Source organism: Aulonocara sp. 'chitande type north' Nkhata Bay, linkage group LG14 (genome assembly GCF_057382095.1).
Source record: "Aulonocara sp. 'chitande type north' Nkhata Bay isolate Kocher_YH1m ecotype deep benthic linkage group LG14, A_spYH_male_GT1.1, whole genome shotgun sequence".
NCBI lineage: Eukaryota > Metazoa > Chordata > Actinopteri > Cichliformes > Cichlidae > Aulonocara > Aulonocara sp. 'chitande type north' Nkhata Bay.
Genome location: NC_141357.1, coordinates 13,895,088 through 13,908,848, shown reverse-complemented (window position 1 = coordinate 13,908,848; position 13,761 = coordinate 13,895,088). Strand labels below are relative to the sequence as shown.

Genomic DNA, 13,761 nt, shown 5'->3' with positions numbered 1-13,761 from the left:
CCAACCAGCTCTTCAGGTTGTTTTGTTGCTTTAATTAATTTATTACTAACAATAATATAAAATTATGCACAAAAGGAATTACTAATGTAAAAAAAAAGTGGTTTTATTTATATATGTTTATATATAAATATATGCGGTGGCCCCTAGAGACAAAACACGTACAAACTCCAAAAATCACGTACAAACTCCAAAACACATTTCTAGAGTTAACTGAACTTCCAAAACAGAGCTACCTAGATCACTTAAATTACACAATTGAAACCATATGTGTATTGTTTGTGTATTTATACACAAGCACTCATATATATTCAAATAATTTAAAAAAATGTTCGTTTACCTTCTACTACCACACACCAAATCCGGTCGTTGGTACTTCCTGGCTTGTATAGCCACTAGGTAACAAAAGCTCAACACTGGACCTAGCATTCTGGAGCACTTCTGTTGTCTTTTGTACGTGTTTTGAGTTTTTATGTGCTTTCTGAGTTTTTTCGTGTTTTGGAGTTTGTACGTGTTTTGTTTCTAGGGGCCACCATGAACATACTTTTATTTATTTACTCCACATAAAATGTAATAAATAAATCATATAATAAAAAATCCAGCTATTCTCATTTCAACTTTTAACTATTTAAATTTTCAGCTTTTCCCTTTTAAACAAATTTAAAGTGAAACAACACAAAACTACGGTGGCCTTGAGAGGCCAAACGGACTGCAACTTCAGAAAACACTTGCAAAAAGAAAAATGCTGCAAAAAGGAAAACGCTGCAAAAAGAAAGACGCTGCACTGCAACTTCAAGAAAAAATCTGCACTGCAAAAAGAAAAAAGCTACAAAAAGAAAGACGCTGCACTGCAACTTCAAGAAAAACGCTGCACTGCAAAAAGCAAAATGCCGCAAAAAGAAAAAACGCTGCAAAAGCACACAAAGCACAACGGAAATAGGAAAAAAGACAACAGAAATGTTCCTGGGGAGACAATAACCCGACGGACCAGTTGCACGAACCAAAACATGCTAACCAGTGCGCTAGGACTGGGACACACTTCAAAGAAGTGGAGGAGAGGTAAATGTGTTGTAATCTCATGATTCTAATAATACTACAGATATGTTTGCAGTGTTTGGGAGTAACGAAATACATGTAACACTGTCACGTATTTAAAATACGAGTAACTGTATTCCGTTACAGTTACTGTGTAAATAGGTGGTATTCAGAATACAGTTTTTTTGTTGAAATAAATAGATTACACATCATTATTTTCCTATTTCGTATGTTAGGCTATGCCCTCTCTATTTTTTGTTAATTCCACTCTGGTGGAAACCCAAACAAAACAAGCATTAAGAGGCTCTAATGCCTGTGTCTCAGTTTCGCGGCCCATGCCACCTCTACTTGCGGCAGTATAATGACATGACAAAATATTTTCAATAATTATTGTTCAAAAAATTATTTAATATTAAGGCAATAGGCAGAGTATTACAGGCATAGCGATAAAGGATGTGCCCTCATGTAGTCATGTATTTTTCTAAACCCTCTGGAACAGCATCCTTCACTCTTCTTCTCATTCATGTGCTACACTGAGACCAGGCTGACAGCTGATCTTCTTGAGAACATCTTCCATGTGCAATTTGGTCCACCTGGCAGCTCTAGGCGTCAAGAGGAGACGAGTACTTTGTAAACCTTTGTTTGTAAAACAGATCTCCAAATTAATCAACGTGTTTGTTACAACACCTAATTAAAAGGAACAAGTTATTTTGTACAGTATGGTCTTTTGATTTCTTCAGGTCGAAAGCGTACACACTGAAAAGTTGACGGTAGTGAAACTATTTATATAAAAACTATGGTACTATTTTTTTCAATACTCATTAAAGTTGGTTTGTGACAATTAGTGTCAGTGGTAATTGTACCCACATCTAGCAGATGATTTTACATTGACTTCTAAAGTCCAGTCATATTTTTGAGTGTTATATAATTTTCAACTGCAGTAGTCCAGTTGACTGGTCGAGGGAGCTCACTCTGTCTTTCCAAGTTTGTGAAATGAACCTGGAGATTGTCGTCCCCACATAGACTGTACTGAGCAGGTAGAATGTCATCAAACTGGTGCAGGATGTCTTGAGGCACTTGGAATCCACACTCTCTTCCACCATACCTTAGGTCAGTCAGAAAAATGAACAAATTCAGTCACTTCTCCAGGTACTATCCTTCAAGGTTACAGCAAAAGCGCAAAGTCAATCTTATAATTAAAAGTCAGTTCTGGAAATTGTGATTTTAAAGAATCTTAATTATGCATATATCTACATTTGTCATTTTTAGCCAAGATGTGATCCAAAGTTAAAATATGATTGTCTAACTTTTTTTTTTTTTTTTGGAAAAAAATATAAAAATAAAAAGTATGTGCATGAAGTCAGAGAACAGAACTAATGGCAAAACACAAGTGGCAGCTTTAATTTCTATTCAGCAAAAAGGTGAAAACAACAAAATACACTATTCAATTGCTAAAGTGTGTGTAATACCTGCTGTGAGTAACAGTTAGGGCAAATTGTTAAACCTAAATGACATATTGCTTACTTAACTCAAGTGGTTAGGTCAAGAAAGAAAAGAGTGCACATAATGGATGGACTGTTCCTGAACCATTTTATAAATGAACAAAAGGTTTAATAACAGCAAGCTGGACAGGTATCCTGCACATACAATACACTATACTGAGGAAGAAAAATTTTAGTAAAACTATGAAATAAAATACATGGACTAAATACATACCTATGAGGCAGGTGATACATGGCTTCTGGTTTACCAGATGGACAACAAGATTGGCGCACAGGTCGGATGGTGTGAGTGTTCCAGAGATCTCTGTACTCGTCAAGCTCTTTTTGCAAGACATTGAGGAAGACATATCGTAGAAGGCATTTATGTTCATGACTGCCGTTGAAAAGATGCCTCTCCCTCAGGTCACTGAAGAGTTCAATCCAGAACTGAGTTCTAATGGTGGAATGACAAGGCATATAAAATTTAATAACACAAGTAATTCAATGTAATTGTCCTCTTTAAAAAAATAGTCGTAATCTTAAGAATATTGAAATGTGTGCAATTTCGTTCAAAGAAAAGCTTATTCACATGTTCTGAAGTGTTTCATCAATGCACTGCAGGAAAAAAAAAGCAACTTCACACAAATAACAAAATTTAACAAAATGATTAATCCTTCTGTTATTCCTGCATTTGGCGGTTGAACTTAAGAAAAGTTGTAATATACAGGTCTGTCCATGTAAATGTACTATTTTATTTCTACATGAACACTGAAGCTGTTATCACTTGTTAGATACCACACAGAAATCCAAAAGCTAGTGAAAACATCAGTATTTTTTTTTTTGGCACACAAAGTCGAAGAAATGTCTGAAACGAATGACCTCCTCTAACAAATTTCTGTCATGTTGGATCAATGTTCTTATATTACTCATATTACAGTTCTCAAATTTGAAGAAACCCTTGTTCTTATATTTATATGACTCCCTACAGGTAAACTATTTGATCTAGATGTTAGTTTGGTACTACGTAGGCACACAAATTTGAATAAATTTTACTCAATTTTAAATACATCAATCTTCATAATTCATAATAATTTATTAAAATGTTGAATGTCAGTTTGTTTGTTGTTTTTTATAGTTCCTTTTTAGGACTTTTGTGGAATGTCTGAGTAGGAGTTTCTTTTTGAGTGTGTTGTTTTAATACAAACAAATGTCACTGGTATACCAAACCATTTATTATATTTTTTGAAGCAGTTGTGCATCACATGAGAAAAATGTGTAGGTGACTATGTTTTTCTTTGTTTGTTTGTGACTGTAATTTAATATTTGAGTATAAAACCCCACCCACAAAAAAAAGTATATCGCTGACCACGAAACACCTTCAGAACCATTCAATTTTAGTTTCAGAATATATTTTAAAAGCCATGTACCTTTGCTTTCTGAACAAAGACCACCAACTTTCAATCCGTTGATTTGTAGTTGAGGTACCATACATATGACTGTGGGCTCCTGCAAGTTCATCTCCATGGTCTGATCTTAAAGCACAGTGAATGGCTGCCATTGTGCCATTTTCTGTGCCACAGTCTGTACGAAGGCATGCTGGAAGTTGACCAAACCGTGACAAGCACTCCATATAATATTTTGCAATGATACCTGGGTCATTATTTGAGCTGCCACAGCTGAGCCACATAACTTTCCTTGAAAATCCATCGACACATGCACTAATAGCAACACCAAAGGGCTTCAGCTTATCATAACCATCCACATGCCACACTTGATTTGGTCCTTCTGAAAAATATCCTCTTCGAACAAACCTGCGTTTACAGCGACGCTTAACACCATATGGATCTAGTCTTGAGAGTATGTGCATTACATCATTTCTTTTAACTTTCAGATTATACTTTTGTCGCAGTGTCTGACACATGGATCTGTAACCCAGAAGCTGACCTGAGCCTCTCAGTTCTTGTGTAACAGTGGAAATGACAATGTCAGTGGGAGTAAAGTCTGTCCTTCTAGTCATTCCAGCATCTTTTAGCCTCCTCTTTAATGTTCTCAGACTCATACAAATATTATGCTTGTTTTCAAGAAAATCCAGGATCACTTCATATGTATGGCCCTCAGAGAAATACTTATTGATGATGTCTGTGACTGAGACTGGGCCTAAGGTTGAAGAGAAAACATGAAAAGATAATTACAAACGCAGGAATCCACAAATGCACTTAATAAGTGTTTTTAAAAAAAATACCACATCTGAAACAAGTCTCAATAAACATGACTCAAGTATTTAATCTTCTTGATGTGTGCTTAAATAAAGGCCAGCAAAAGCTCAAAGAACATGGACCAGGATTCAGGACTTATCACTCTCATTAAGACCTCTATGCTGACAACTCAAAATGAGCAAAATTAGAGAAGTTAGAAGAATTTCGTCACTGTGTACATATGCCCTATTAAGTCATAAACTAGTTTTTAAAATTATGCCGTAGAACCGGTGGCAGGCTTAAACCAGAATACAGTTCTTAGTACCTACCAGTTCATGCCTTTGCGTTTTTGGAATTCTGATTTATCTTTGCATACAGAGTCTTTAACAATACAAAAACCTTAGAATAAGGAAATGAATATAGTACTTTGGAATGGCACATGAATAATAATCCCCCCCCCCAAAAAAAAAAGTTTAACACGCACTACTGAAGCTACTGTGGTGTATATAAGTCATTATGAAGCAATTAAAAGGTGAGCAATAAATACTAGAACTTAGGAAAGTGAAGTGCTTACCATTCTCTATAAAAGGTGCTAAAACTTGAATGTTAGTTCCACAGGACCCACAAAAAACTCCAATTTGCCCCACTAGCTGGATTCCACAATATGGACAATACATTGCCTGATGAAGACAATGCCAAATTAAAACCTGAACACATTAACTGCAATATTCCTTAATGACTTTGACTTATTAGTATTTGTTCTCGAGTTTCAAAAAGCTTCATTTCTAAGGCTACATTAAACATTATCTTTGTTAGAATTATCTTTGAATATATATTCCAGATATCTGTAGTATTATTAGAATCATGAGATTACAACACATTTACCTCTCCTCCACTTCTTTGAAGTGTGTCCCAGTCCGAGCGCACTGGTTAGCATGTTTTGGTTCGTGCAACTGGTCCGTCGGGTTATTGTCTCCCCAGGAACATTTCCGTTGTCTTTTTTCCTATTTCCGTTGTGCTTTGTGTGCTTTTGCAGCGCTTGCTTTTCTTTTTGCAGCATTTTTCTTTTTGCAGTGCAGCGTTTTTCTTGAAGTTGCAGTGCAGCGTCTTTCTTTTTGTAGCGTTTTTCTTTTTGCAGTGCAGCTTTTTTCTTGAAGTTGCAGTGTAGCGTCTTTCTTTTTGCAGCGTTTTCCTTTTTGCAGCATTTTTCTTTTTGCAAGTGTTTTCTGAAGTTGCAGTGGCCTCTCAGGGCCACCGTACAAAACACTGCAAACCACAACACAAAAAATATAATTAAATATAAATGAAAATATGAAAACAAAAAGAAGATGCACATTCTCTGTCATATGGGCCTGCATGAATAAACTTTCTGTATCCTTTATCATCTGCAACTGAAAATAGTTGTGGATGATTACTATACCTTTCTGATGTGACGTTGTTGTCCCTGGCTCTCTTTCTCTGTCTCTCCCTCCCGTTCTGTTCCTGTGCTACTGCGAGTGTAACTACCACCCCTACCCCCTCATCCCAGCGTAAAGCACAAGGCTCGCGTGCAGAGTGAAGCGGAAAAAAAGTGCGAGAGAGAGGCTGAGAGAAAGAAAAAAACAAAACAAAAACACGGCTCACGATAAGGAGCCTGATCACGTCGTTCATGTCAAAGACCCAGCTCTAAGAACCATTTCGTTTGCGACAGACACATCACTACTGCCTGCGAGTTTGCTGCAGACAGAGGAGAGCTTAAGTTTTACCAGGTACCAAAGCAAATCATTCGTAGGCCTACTGTACAAATATATATCACAAAAGATTGATATCAAACTGATCACTTGGTTGCGTTACTTGCTCTTCGAGTGAATCAACAAATGGATAAATAAAAAGCCGAATGACAATGCTGATTTTTTGAGAGAGCCTTAGCTTACATTTCATATTTTCAGTTGTTACCCTCCACGGCTAAACAAACTCTCTAAATCCGTTTCAATTGTGTACTGATGAACACAACAATAGACATAAGGAGCGTCTTTCAAAGAAAAAACTCAGGTAGATGTTATTTTATATATTATGCTTTGTATGTTGTTCAGTGGGCAGCTATGACAGCTGGGATAGGCTCCACGACCCTGAAAAGGATAAGCGGAAGCGAATGGATGGATGGATGGATGTTGTTCAGTATATTTCTACGCAAAACAAGAGAAATTTCAATACACAGCAGTATCAGATCAGATCAGAAACTTTATTGTCATTGTCACGAGAACAACGAAATGAAGAATGGTCCCCGATCATTGCATCATCCCTAGCAATATCAAAATATAAATAAAACAATAAAATTCAATAAATAAAATAGATAATAGTATATTCACAGTTGAAACCAGATATTTACATACACTGCAAATTTCTTGTAGCTTAACAAGATTTATTGTCTTAGATTTAGCCAGATTATCTTGTCCATCTTGTTTTGAACATTACAAGCTAGTTTCCAGTCTCATGTGTTAGATGATTAGACTTGTTTCAAGTATATATTACTTTTTTTCTTATTTAGTCTGTAAATCTAAAAATGAACCATTTTACATTTATTTCAAGCAAAAATAGCTTTTAGATAGAGTGTAAAACAAAAAATTATCTCAAAACAAGAAACATTCACTAGGAAAGTAAATCATTGGAAGGACACTTTAGGGAGAAAACATAATTCTTCTTTTTTTTTACTTTTAAACATCAATTTAGAGTAAACTTGTTTTGTTTTAGATAAATAAATGTTGAAATATCTTTTTAATTAGTTAAATGTCAGAATAAAAAGAGGGAGATGTCTATTTTAATCACTTTCATCAAATTTAGGAGTACATATACACTAAGTTTATTGTTAATTAATAAGAAAACTCCAGATGATTCCATTCTGAGCTGAAGAGACTTCTGATAGGTTAGTAGAGTCCATGTGAGTAAATTGGTGGCAAACCTGTGGATGCATACAAGACACCCCAACACAGAGCCTGTCAGTGTTGCCAACTCCTCAGTAAGGAAAATCGCTATTGGTTGTCCTAAAAGTCGCTAGAAGTCGCTAAAGACGTCATTGCCTAATTTGCATAATTGGTCATGCTAATCTAATTGTAATCTATGTTGTTGGAGAGAGAAATAACATCGTGGAAGAGACATAAAGTGAGTAAAAAACGTCCTAAATGCATTTAGAGTTTATTTAGAACTACAAATTACATTTATTTTAGCAATTATTGTTTTTTTTAATGTCACAATTCCAACCCTGCTCCTTTACCTGGGCTTGCACCGGCAAAAGTGACCCGAAATAGGCACTCTGGTGGAGTTACTTTGTGTGTGTGTGTTTATAAGTAGTTTTAAACCTTGTGATCCACAAAACAGCATAAGAGTAAAAGAAGAACTGACTGCGTTACAGCACCCGCTGCTTGTTGAGAGTAAAAGCGATACGCGCTTTCACGTCTTTTTTAGTGACTTTTTCTAGAAAAAAAGTCGCTAAGGGGTCTGAAAACTCGCTAAATATAGCGACAAAGTCGCTAAGTTGGCAACACTGGAGCCTGTTTCTTTGACATGGGAAAATCAAGAGATATCAGCCAAAACACCAGGAAAAGAATTGTCGACCTCCGTAAGTGTGGCTCAAATTTGAATACAATTTAGTGCAATTAAGAAATACAGATAGTTTCTCTCTCTACTCCTAAAGTTAACAAATATATTTTTTATATTTATCAATCTAAAAAAGTAAACATTTAGTCTGATTTGATGTTACAATTAAAAAAGTGTTTGTGTTTTTATCAGAAGAGTACATAAATATCTGGTTTCAACTGTATATTTGATGATGTTGGTGTTTGGCTTGATTGTCAGCACAAAGAGGGAGAGAGAGGAATAGAGAGGGAGGGAGAGAGGAGAATGAGGACAGAACAGAGAGGGAACAAGAGCAGGTGAGACACACATGTTAGTCAAATGGTTGTTTGCCAAAACTCATCAGAACATGTATCTAGTGCCTAGTGTAACTTTTTAGATACAATTTATTACTTTTCAAATTCTATATTTATGAAATGATGCAGGCTTGTTTGCACAACAAGGCTAAATAATTATATAAACTTTTCTGAATCTAAATAGTGGACTTTGGTAGAATTCAAGAGAAGTTTTGGGGTTTCAATATCTTAGCTAAAACCACTAAAAAGACAGGAATGGAATTAGTTAGCATCAACTGGGCCATAGCTGCATGGATATCTATGGGCAGGAAGAAAAAGGATCATTTGCAAAATAGTAAATAACTTAGAAATTGCACTTACTGTAATTGCAGATTAACCTACTCATTTAATAATTTGTAGACAGCTATGGATGGTTAGTAGCTAGCTTAGCTTTAGATCTGCCGACTGCATATACTGTAGTTCAACTTAAATACTCTGAAATTATCATTTTCATATATCATATATTAAAATAATTTCAAAAGTAGGCTTACCATATTTGAATGCTAGGTGTAGTGCTAGGGGTCTCACCATGTAATGCACCTAACCTAAGGACCTCTTTAGTTTAAGGCCAACACTCCCACTGCTTAAACTTAACTTCAAATTCCATATATCCAGTAAATGAAGGTGTGCCAACAATAAAGACTGCAATATTGATAATCATCACAAACAAGTCTTAGTGTTGGAGTATTCCTTTACTTCCCTGTTTTTCTAGCTATTCATTGTTTAGAAATCAGTATTTATAATACATTCTTACAGTTTCCTTTAGAAAGAATATACACTTTGCTGTTGCTGCAAACAAACAGTGCAAGGAATGCAACTCTCCAGACTTGGAGTGAGCATTATTTCTAACCTAAATTGTCTAGGTCCATAGAGAGTTACCTTTAAATCATTATGTCAGCAGGAGTCCTACCCTCAGGACACAATAACTCCCGAAGTGAAACTCACTGAACTAGATGAAAGAAGTTGATGCCATTTGCTCATGTGCACTGGTACACAAATTGTGCACACCAGCAGGTATGGACACACATGCCCACACAAATATCTTTATACTATAAATGTCTACATGCAACATGCATAGTCATGGTGAAGTATATGGATGGGGTTTAGTGCAAAGAGAGCAATGAAGTGAAATGAATGGGAAAGATAATTTCAAGGAAAATGTCATTGGGGTGTGTATCACACACACATAAAGACAGGAGGGAATATTGTGAGGACTCTTCTTGCAATTTGTCACGCCTCTCTGCAGCAGTTTTCTATAATTGATTTAAACACACAGAGGCAATTACTTTAATTCCATCCATCATGTGCGATGGGAACTCCAATAGCCCATTAGTGCTGTCATATATTTACTCTTTAATGGTGTGTTCATAAAAACACAGACCTAAATCCATTTTGTGTGTGGCGCAACCTTTCTTTCTCAATATACTTTTTAAAAAAATGAAATTAAAATTTGGATTCACCCTTTTCCCCCATTTTATATATATACATGCATGAGTGTGTGTGTGTGTGTGTGTCAAAGGAAAAGGAATAAAACATTTTTCTTTTCTATTTTCTTGTCTTCCTAAAATTGTCTTTATTCATCTCTGTCCATTTGCCATATATCTAAAGAGAATGGCTGAGTTTTTGCATATCAAATCACCCTGTTTCCCCCAGCATTGCCCCACCTAAGAGTGACAACTCTAAATTAAACCGTTAACTCAACTCAAACTAAAGTCACAAAGCATCTGCATATTCCTGCTAAAGCTAAAGGATTTTTGCTTGTTTTAAGTTTTTAGTAAACCAAGCAAATTGCTGCTTGTTAGATTAAACTGTTTTGAGATTTCCCTTTCATTACAGACACAATGGACTGATACAAACATGTTGGTTAACTGCCAAATGATCTGTCTCTGTTTATGTGCATAAACAAGTGTTTGTACATTAGAGCTGTAGTGCATTTCTTTTTCTCTGCACTTCTTCTGCCTTTGTGGTTCATTTTCTTTCTTCATCTCTGTATTCATTAAATTCATTATTGCTCACAATAGAACTCTAACGCTAATTAATAAATATTTTTCCACTTTCTTTTCTTCTTGTCATCTTTTCTTCTATAATGCACTCTCATGGGGCAATAGAGAGCAAGGAGGATGAGAGTTTGACAACCCAACACAGACAGAGTGAAAAGGTACATAGACGAGATAGATCCTGAGTGATGAGACGAGCAGGCGTAGTTATGAACATAAATTTCTGGGTTGAGAAACAAAAAGTGTGAAGCCATGTGCTATCCGTTGTGCTTCTGAAGATTGATATGGCAAAGCTGCAAGAAAAAGAAACAGAGGAGGATGAATGATATGTGAGGTCTGTAGTTTGTTGAAGTATTCATGAGAAGTGCAGGGAGCAGAAATTGGAGATGACTTAGGCTGAGGTATTGTTTTTACCATTTTCATCTCAGGAAGAATACGTTTCTGTGACAGTCATTGACCAAATGAGCACCAGTTGAAAATGACAAAGTGAATAACAGTGAACATAGGCAAATAATGTCAGAAAATTGTCACTGTTCATTCTTTGATCTCATTTTAGTGGAGAACAGCAACACAGACAGGTGAATGTGTTTTCAGCTGCATTAACTCGCAGCAGGCATGTGACAGTGTTAGGAAAATAACAGTTTGATCTTTTCTATGACTGAAATTGACGTGAAATTTTCTGGAAGAATGATCAGTAAAAAGAATTATGTAATCAGTGTTAAATTGGAAATAAGAAAATATTAGACGTTCGGGTGTGTGTATACATTACATTAGTATCATCGAGTGTCTTCATCAGAAAGCATCTTGTTTCATTATTGGGTTTATCTCACAATCTTGGACTGTTAATGGTGATTCTTGTTCTGTTCAGGAGCTCTGCTGTGTGCTTTAAGGTTGCTCTAACCAGAAGCTGCAGCAGGTGAACAGCTAGTTCATGTTCTGTTATGCTGAGTTTACTCAGGCTGCAGAGCAAAATAAGGGCCACCATCAGCAATAGCAATCCATGGTAGAAGAGATGCAGTTTATTCAGGGAGATTAGAGATTTCTTGGAGAGCATATCAGTTATTGCATATCAGTATTTATCAAATATGATATTTAAAGAGGAAAACAATTCTAATTGATGTAATTTGTTGATTACTTTAGGAGCACTTTATTTACTATGTAAATGTATATAGTCATACCACTTGAAACATAAGTTTGAACTTCTCATAATAAATAGATAAAAGATTGTTCACGCACGCATACTAATATATGTATTTTGTCATTTCATTATTACCATTGGATACAAGTTTATTGCTAGTCGAATTGTCCAGCATTATTCCAGTAAACTTGAGTACAAGATCAAGTTTGAAACATGTAGATGATACAGTGAAACAAGCATTGAATCATTGCGTGCAATACAACGATACAATTCCTCCACTATTTTTCTCCTACTATTTCTATCTCCTCCTTGGCACGGTCATAATAATAGCTGGAGGAATCACTCAAAGCATATTGTTCACATATGTGTCTGACATTTGCTCTACCTCTAGCTCAGAGTAGTTTGCTTTTTAAAGTATAGGTGTTTCTACTGAATATTCCAGTGTTGTACTGTATTATTGTTCTAATCCTCTCATTGTCTTGGCCTTGTTTTATTCACTCAGCCTGGGGTTGGGAATAACAACAGCCACAACAAGGGCAACACACGCACACAGTGAGGCAGAGAGAACTGGACTGAACTGGAGACCATAACCTAGCCGAGCATCCAGCTGCAGCACATGTTCAGAAACTAGCATTCTGCACAATATGCACACACACAGACACCCAATCACATTATTAGCATGAAGGACTAAAACACATTTGTGTAATTCACTTTTAATAAGGGAACAATGAATGGTTCTTAAACATTAATTTATAGCCATTACATTGTTTAAAATAAAGGAGAATTTGTTAGATGTTAATAAACAGTGTGTATTCACAGAGTCATCGTGATTTGGTAATGTGATGTTGGGGTGGATTTAGGAGAGTGCATGTGTTTTTAGTCGTACAGGCAGAGAGAAAATGCAAAAATGATTATGCTCCCTCTTTTTGATTACAAAGCTTTGATGTTAAAAAGATGTATTGCAAAACAATAATCACTTTATCCACCCATTAATTTTTAGCAAAATGCCTTTCCCCTGTGTGTGCGTGCGTGTTTGTGTGTGTGTGTGTGTGTGTGTGTGTGAGAGAGAGAGAGAGAGGGAGAGCACTTGCAAAATTAAAACACCAAGCTTTAACCATCAGCACCACAGATTGTGCTACAGGGATCATCATAGTAGTAGTATTCCATTTGCCTTTCTCAGAAATATTAAAACAGGGCCACAAATTGTTCTCCTGTCAGATGCTGAATTGGATTGTTCATCAAATTCATTAATTTCTTTGCAATTAAATACCCATTTTTCAAATGTGCCCTATATGTGGCAAAAAGTTTCAAATACAATAATACTATGTCACTTCATACCTATTATGCCTCTATCCCAAGCCTATTCAAATGGCGGCCCGCGGGCCAAATGCGGCCCAGAAGCAACCTGCGAGAGGCCCTGCCTGTGGTCCTGGCAGAAAGACAGAGAAAACGCAAAAAATTAGTTAATTTAAAAAAAAAAAATTAAAAATTCCTACAGCGTAGTGTAGACTGTGAATGCAACACTCCTAGTAGCCTAGCAATATTTAACCCACAATGCACCGTGATGTAAACATATTAAACAATCATCGTAATATATGATGCGACAACAGCATATCTTTCTCACTCCAAAAGCGCAAAATTGACAATGAAAACTGTCGGTTTAACCCTGCCCGGACTGACAAATACTTATTCATTTTACCGAGTTTAATAATCTTACAACCGGAGTTGTACTACCATGGTGAAGGTCCTGTACAGCCCAAGAGAGAGCTGCAGCAGCTTCCCTTCGTGTTTGCTTCTTGGCGAAGAAGAAAAGGCCTTTCACAGATTCTGAAACAGCGAAATACTGCATGCTGGCCGTGGTGGATGCGGTGAAAAGTGATGAAAAAATAAAGTAAGTGTGACATCTGCTATTAAAAACGTACCCCTGTCAGACAGTTCAAATATTCGTAGAGTTGAAGTTCTGGCGTCAGACGA

The 13,761-nt window shown here is 36.2% G+C and overlaps 1 protein-coding gene across 3 annotated transcripts; it reads right to left on the bottom strand.

The window, feature by feature from the left end:
* Positions 1 to 1,649: 1,649 nt before the first annotated feature.
* LOC147314271 (uncharacterized) lies at positions 1,650 to 5,728 on the bottom strand. 3 transcript variants are annotated; one of them, XM_086262783.1, is made up of 5 exons: positions 5,594 to 5,728; positions 5,283 to 5,388; positions 3,941 to 4,670; positions 2,749 to 2,967; positions 1,650 to 2,137 (listed from the first exon to the last, which is right to left on the bottom strand). In XM_086262783.1, the coding sequence occupies exons 2-5, from the start codon at positions 5,383 to 5,385 to the stop codon at positions 1,927 to 1,929; spliced, it is 1,263 nt and encodes a 420-aa protein (XP_086118909.1). In that variant the 5' UTR covers positions 5,386 to 5,388; positions 5,594 to 5,728; the 3' UTR covers positions 1,650 to 1,926. The 3 variants fall into 3 exon arrangements, 1 of the variants encoding a protein (XP_086118909.1); XR_015124841.1 differs by lacking the exon at positions 3,941 to 4,670 and having other exon boundaries at positions 1,652 to 2,137; positions 5,594 to 5,720; XR_015124842.1 differs by lacking the exons at positions 3,941 to 4,670; positions 5,283 to 5,388 and having other exon boundaries at positions 1,653 to 2,137; positions 5,594 to 5,709.
* Between the last annotated feature and the right edge of the window lie 8,033 nt (positions 5,729 to 13,761).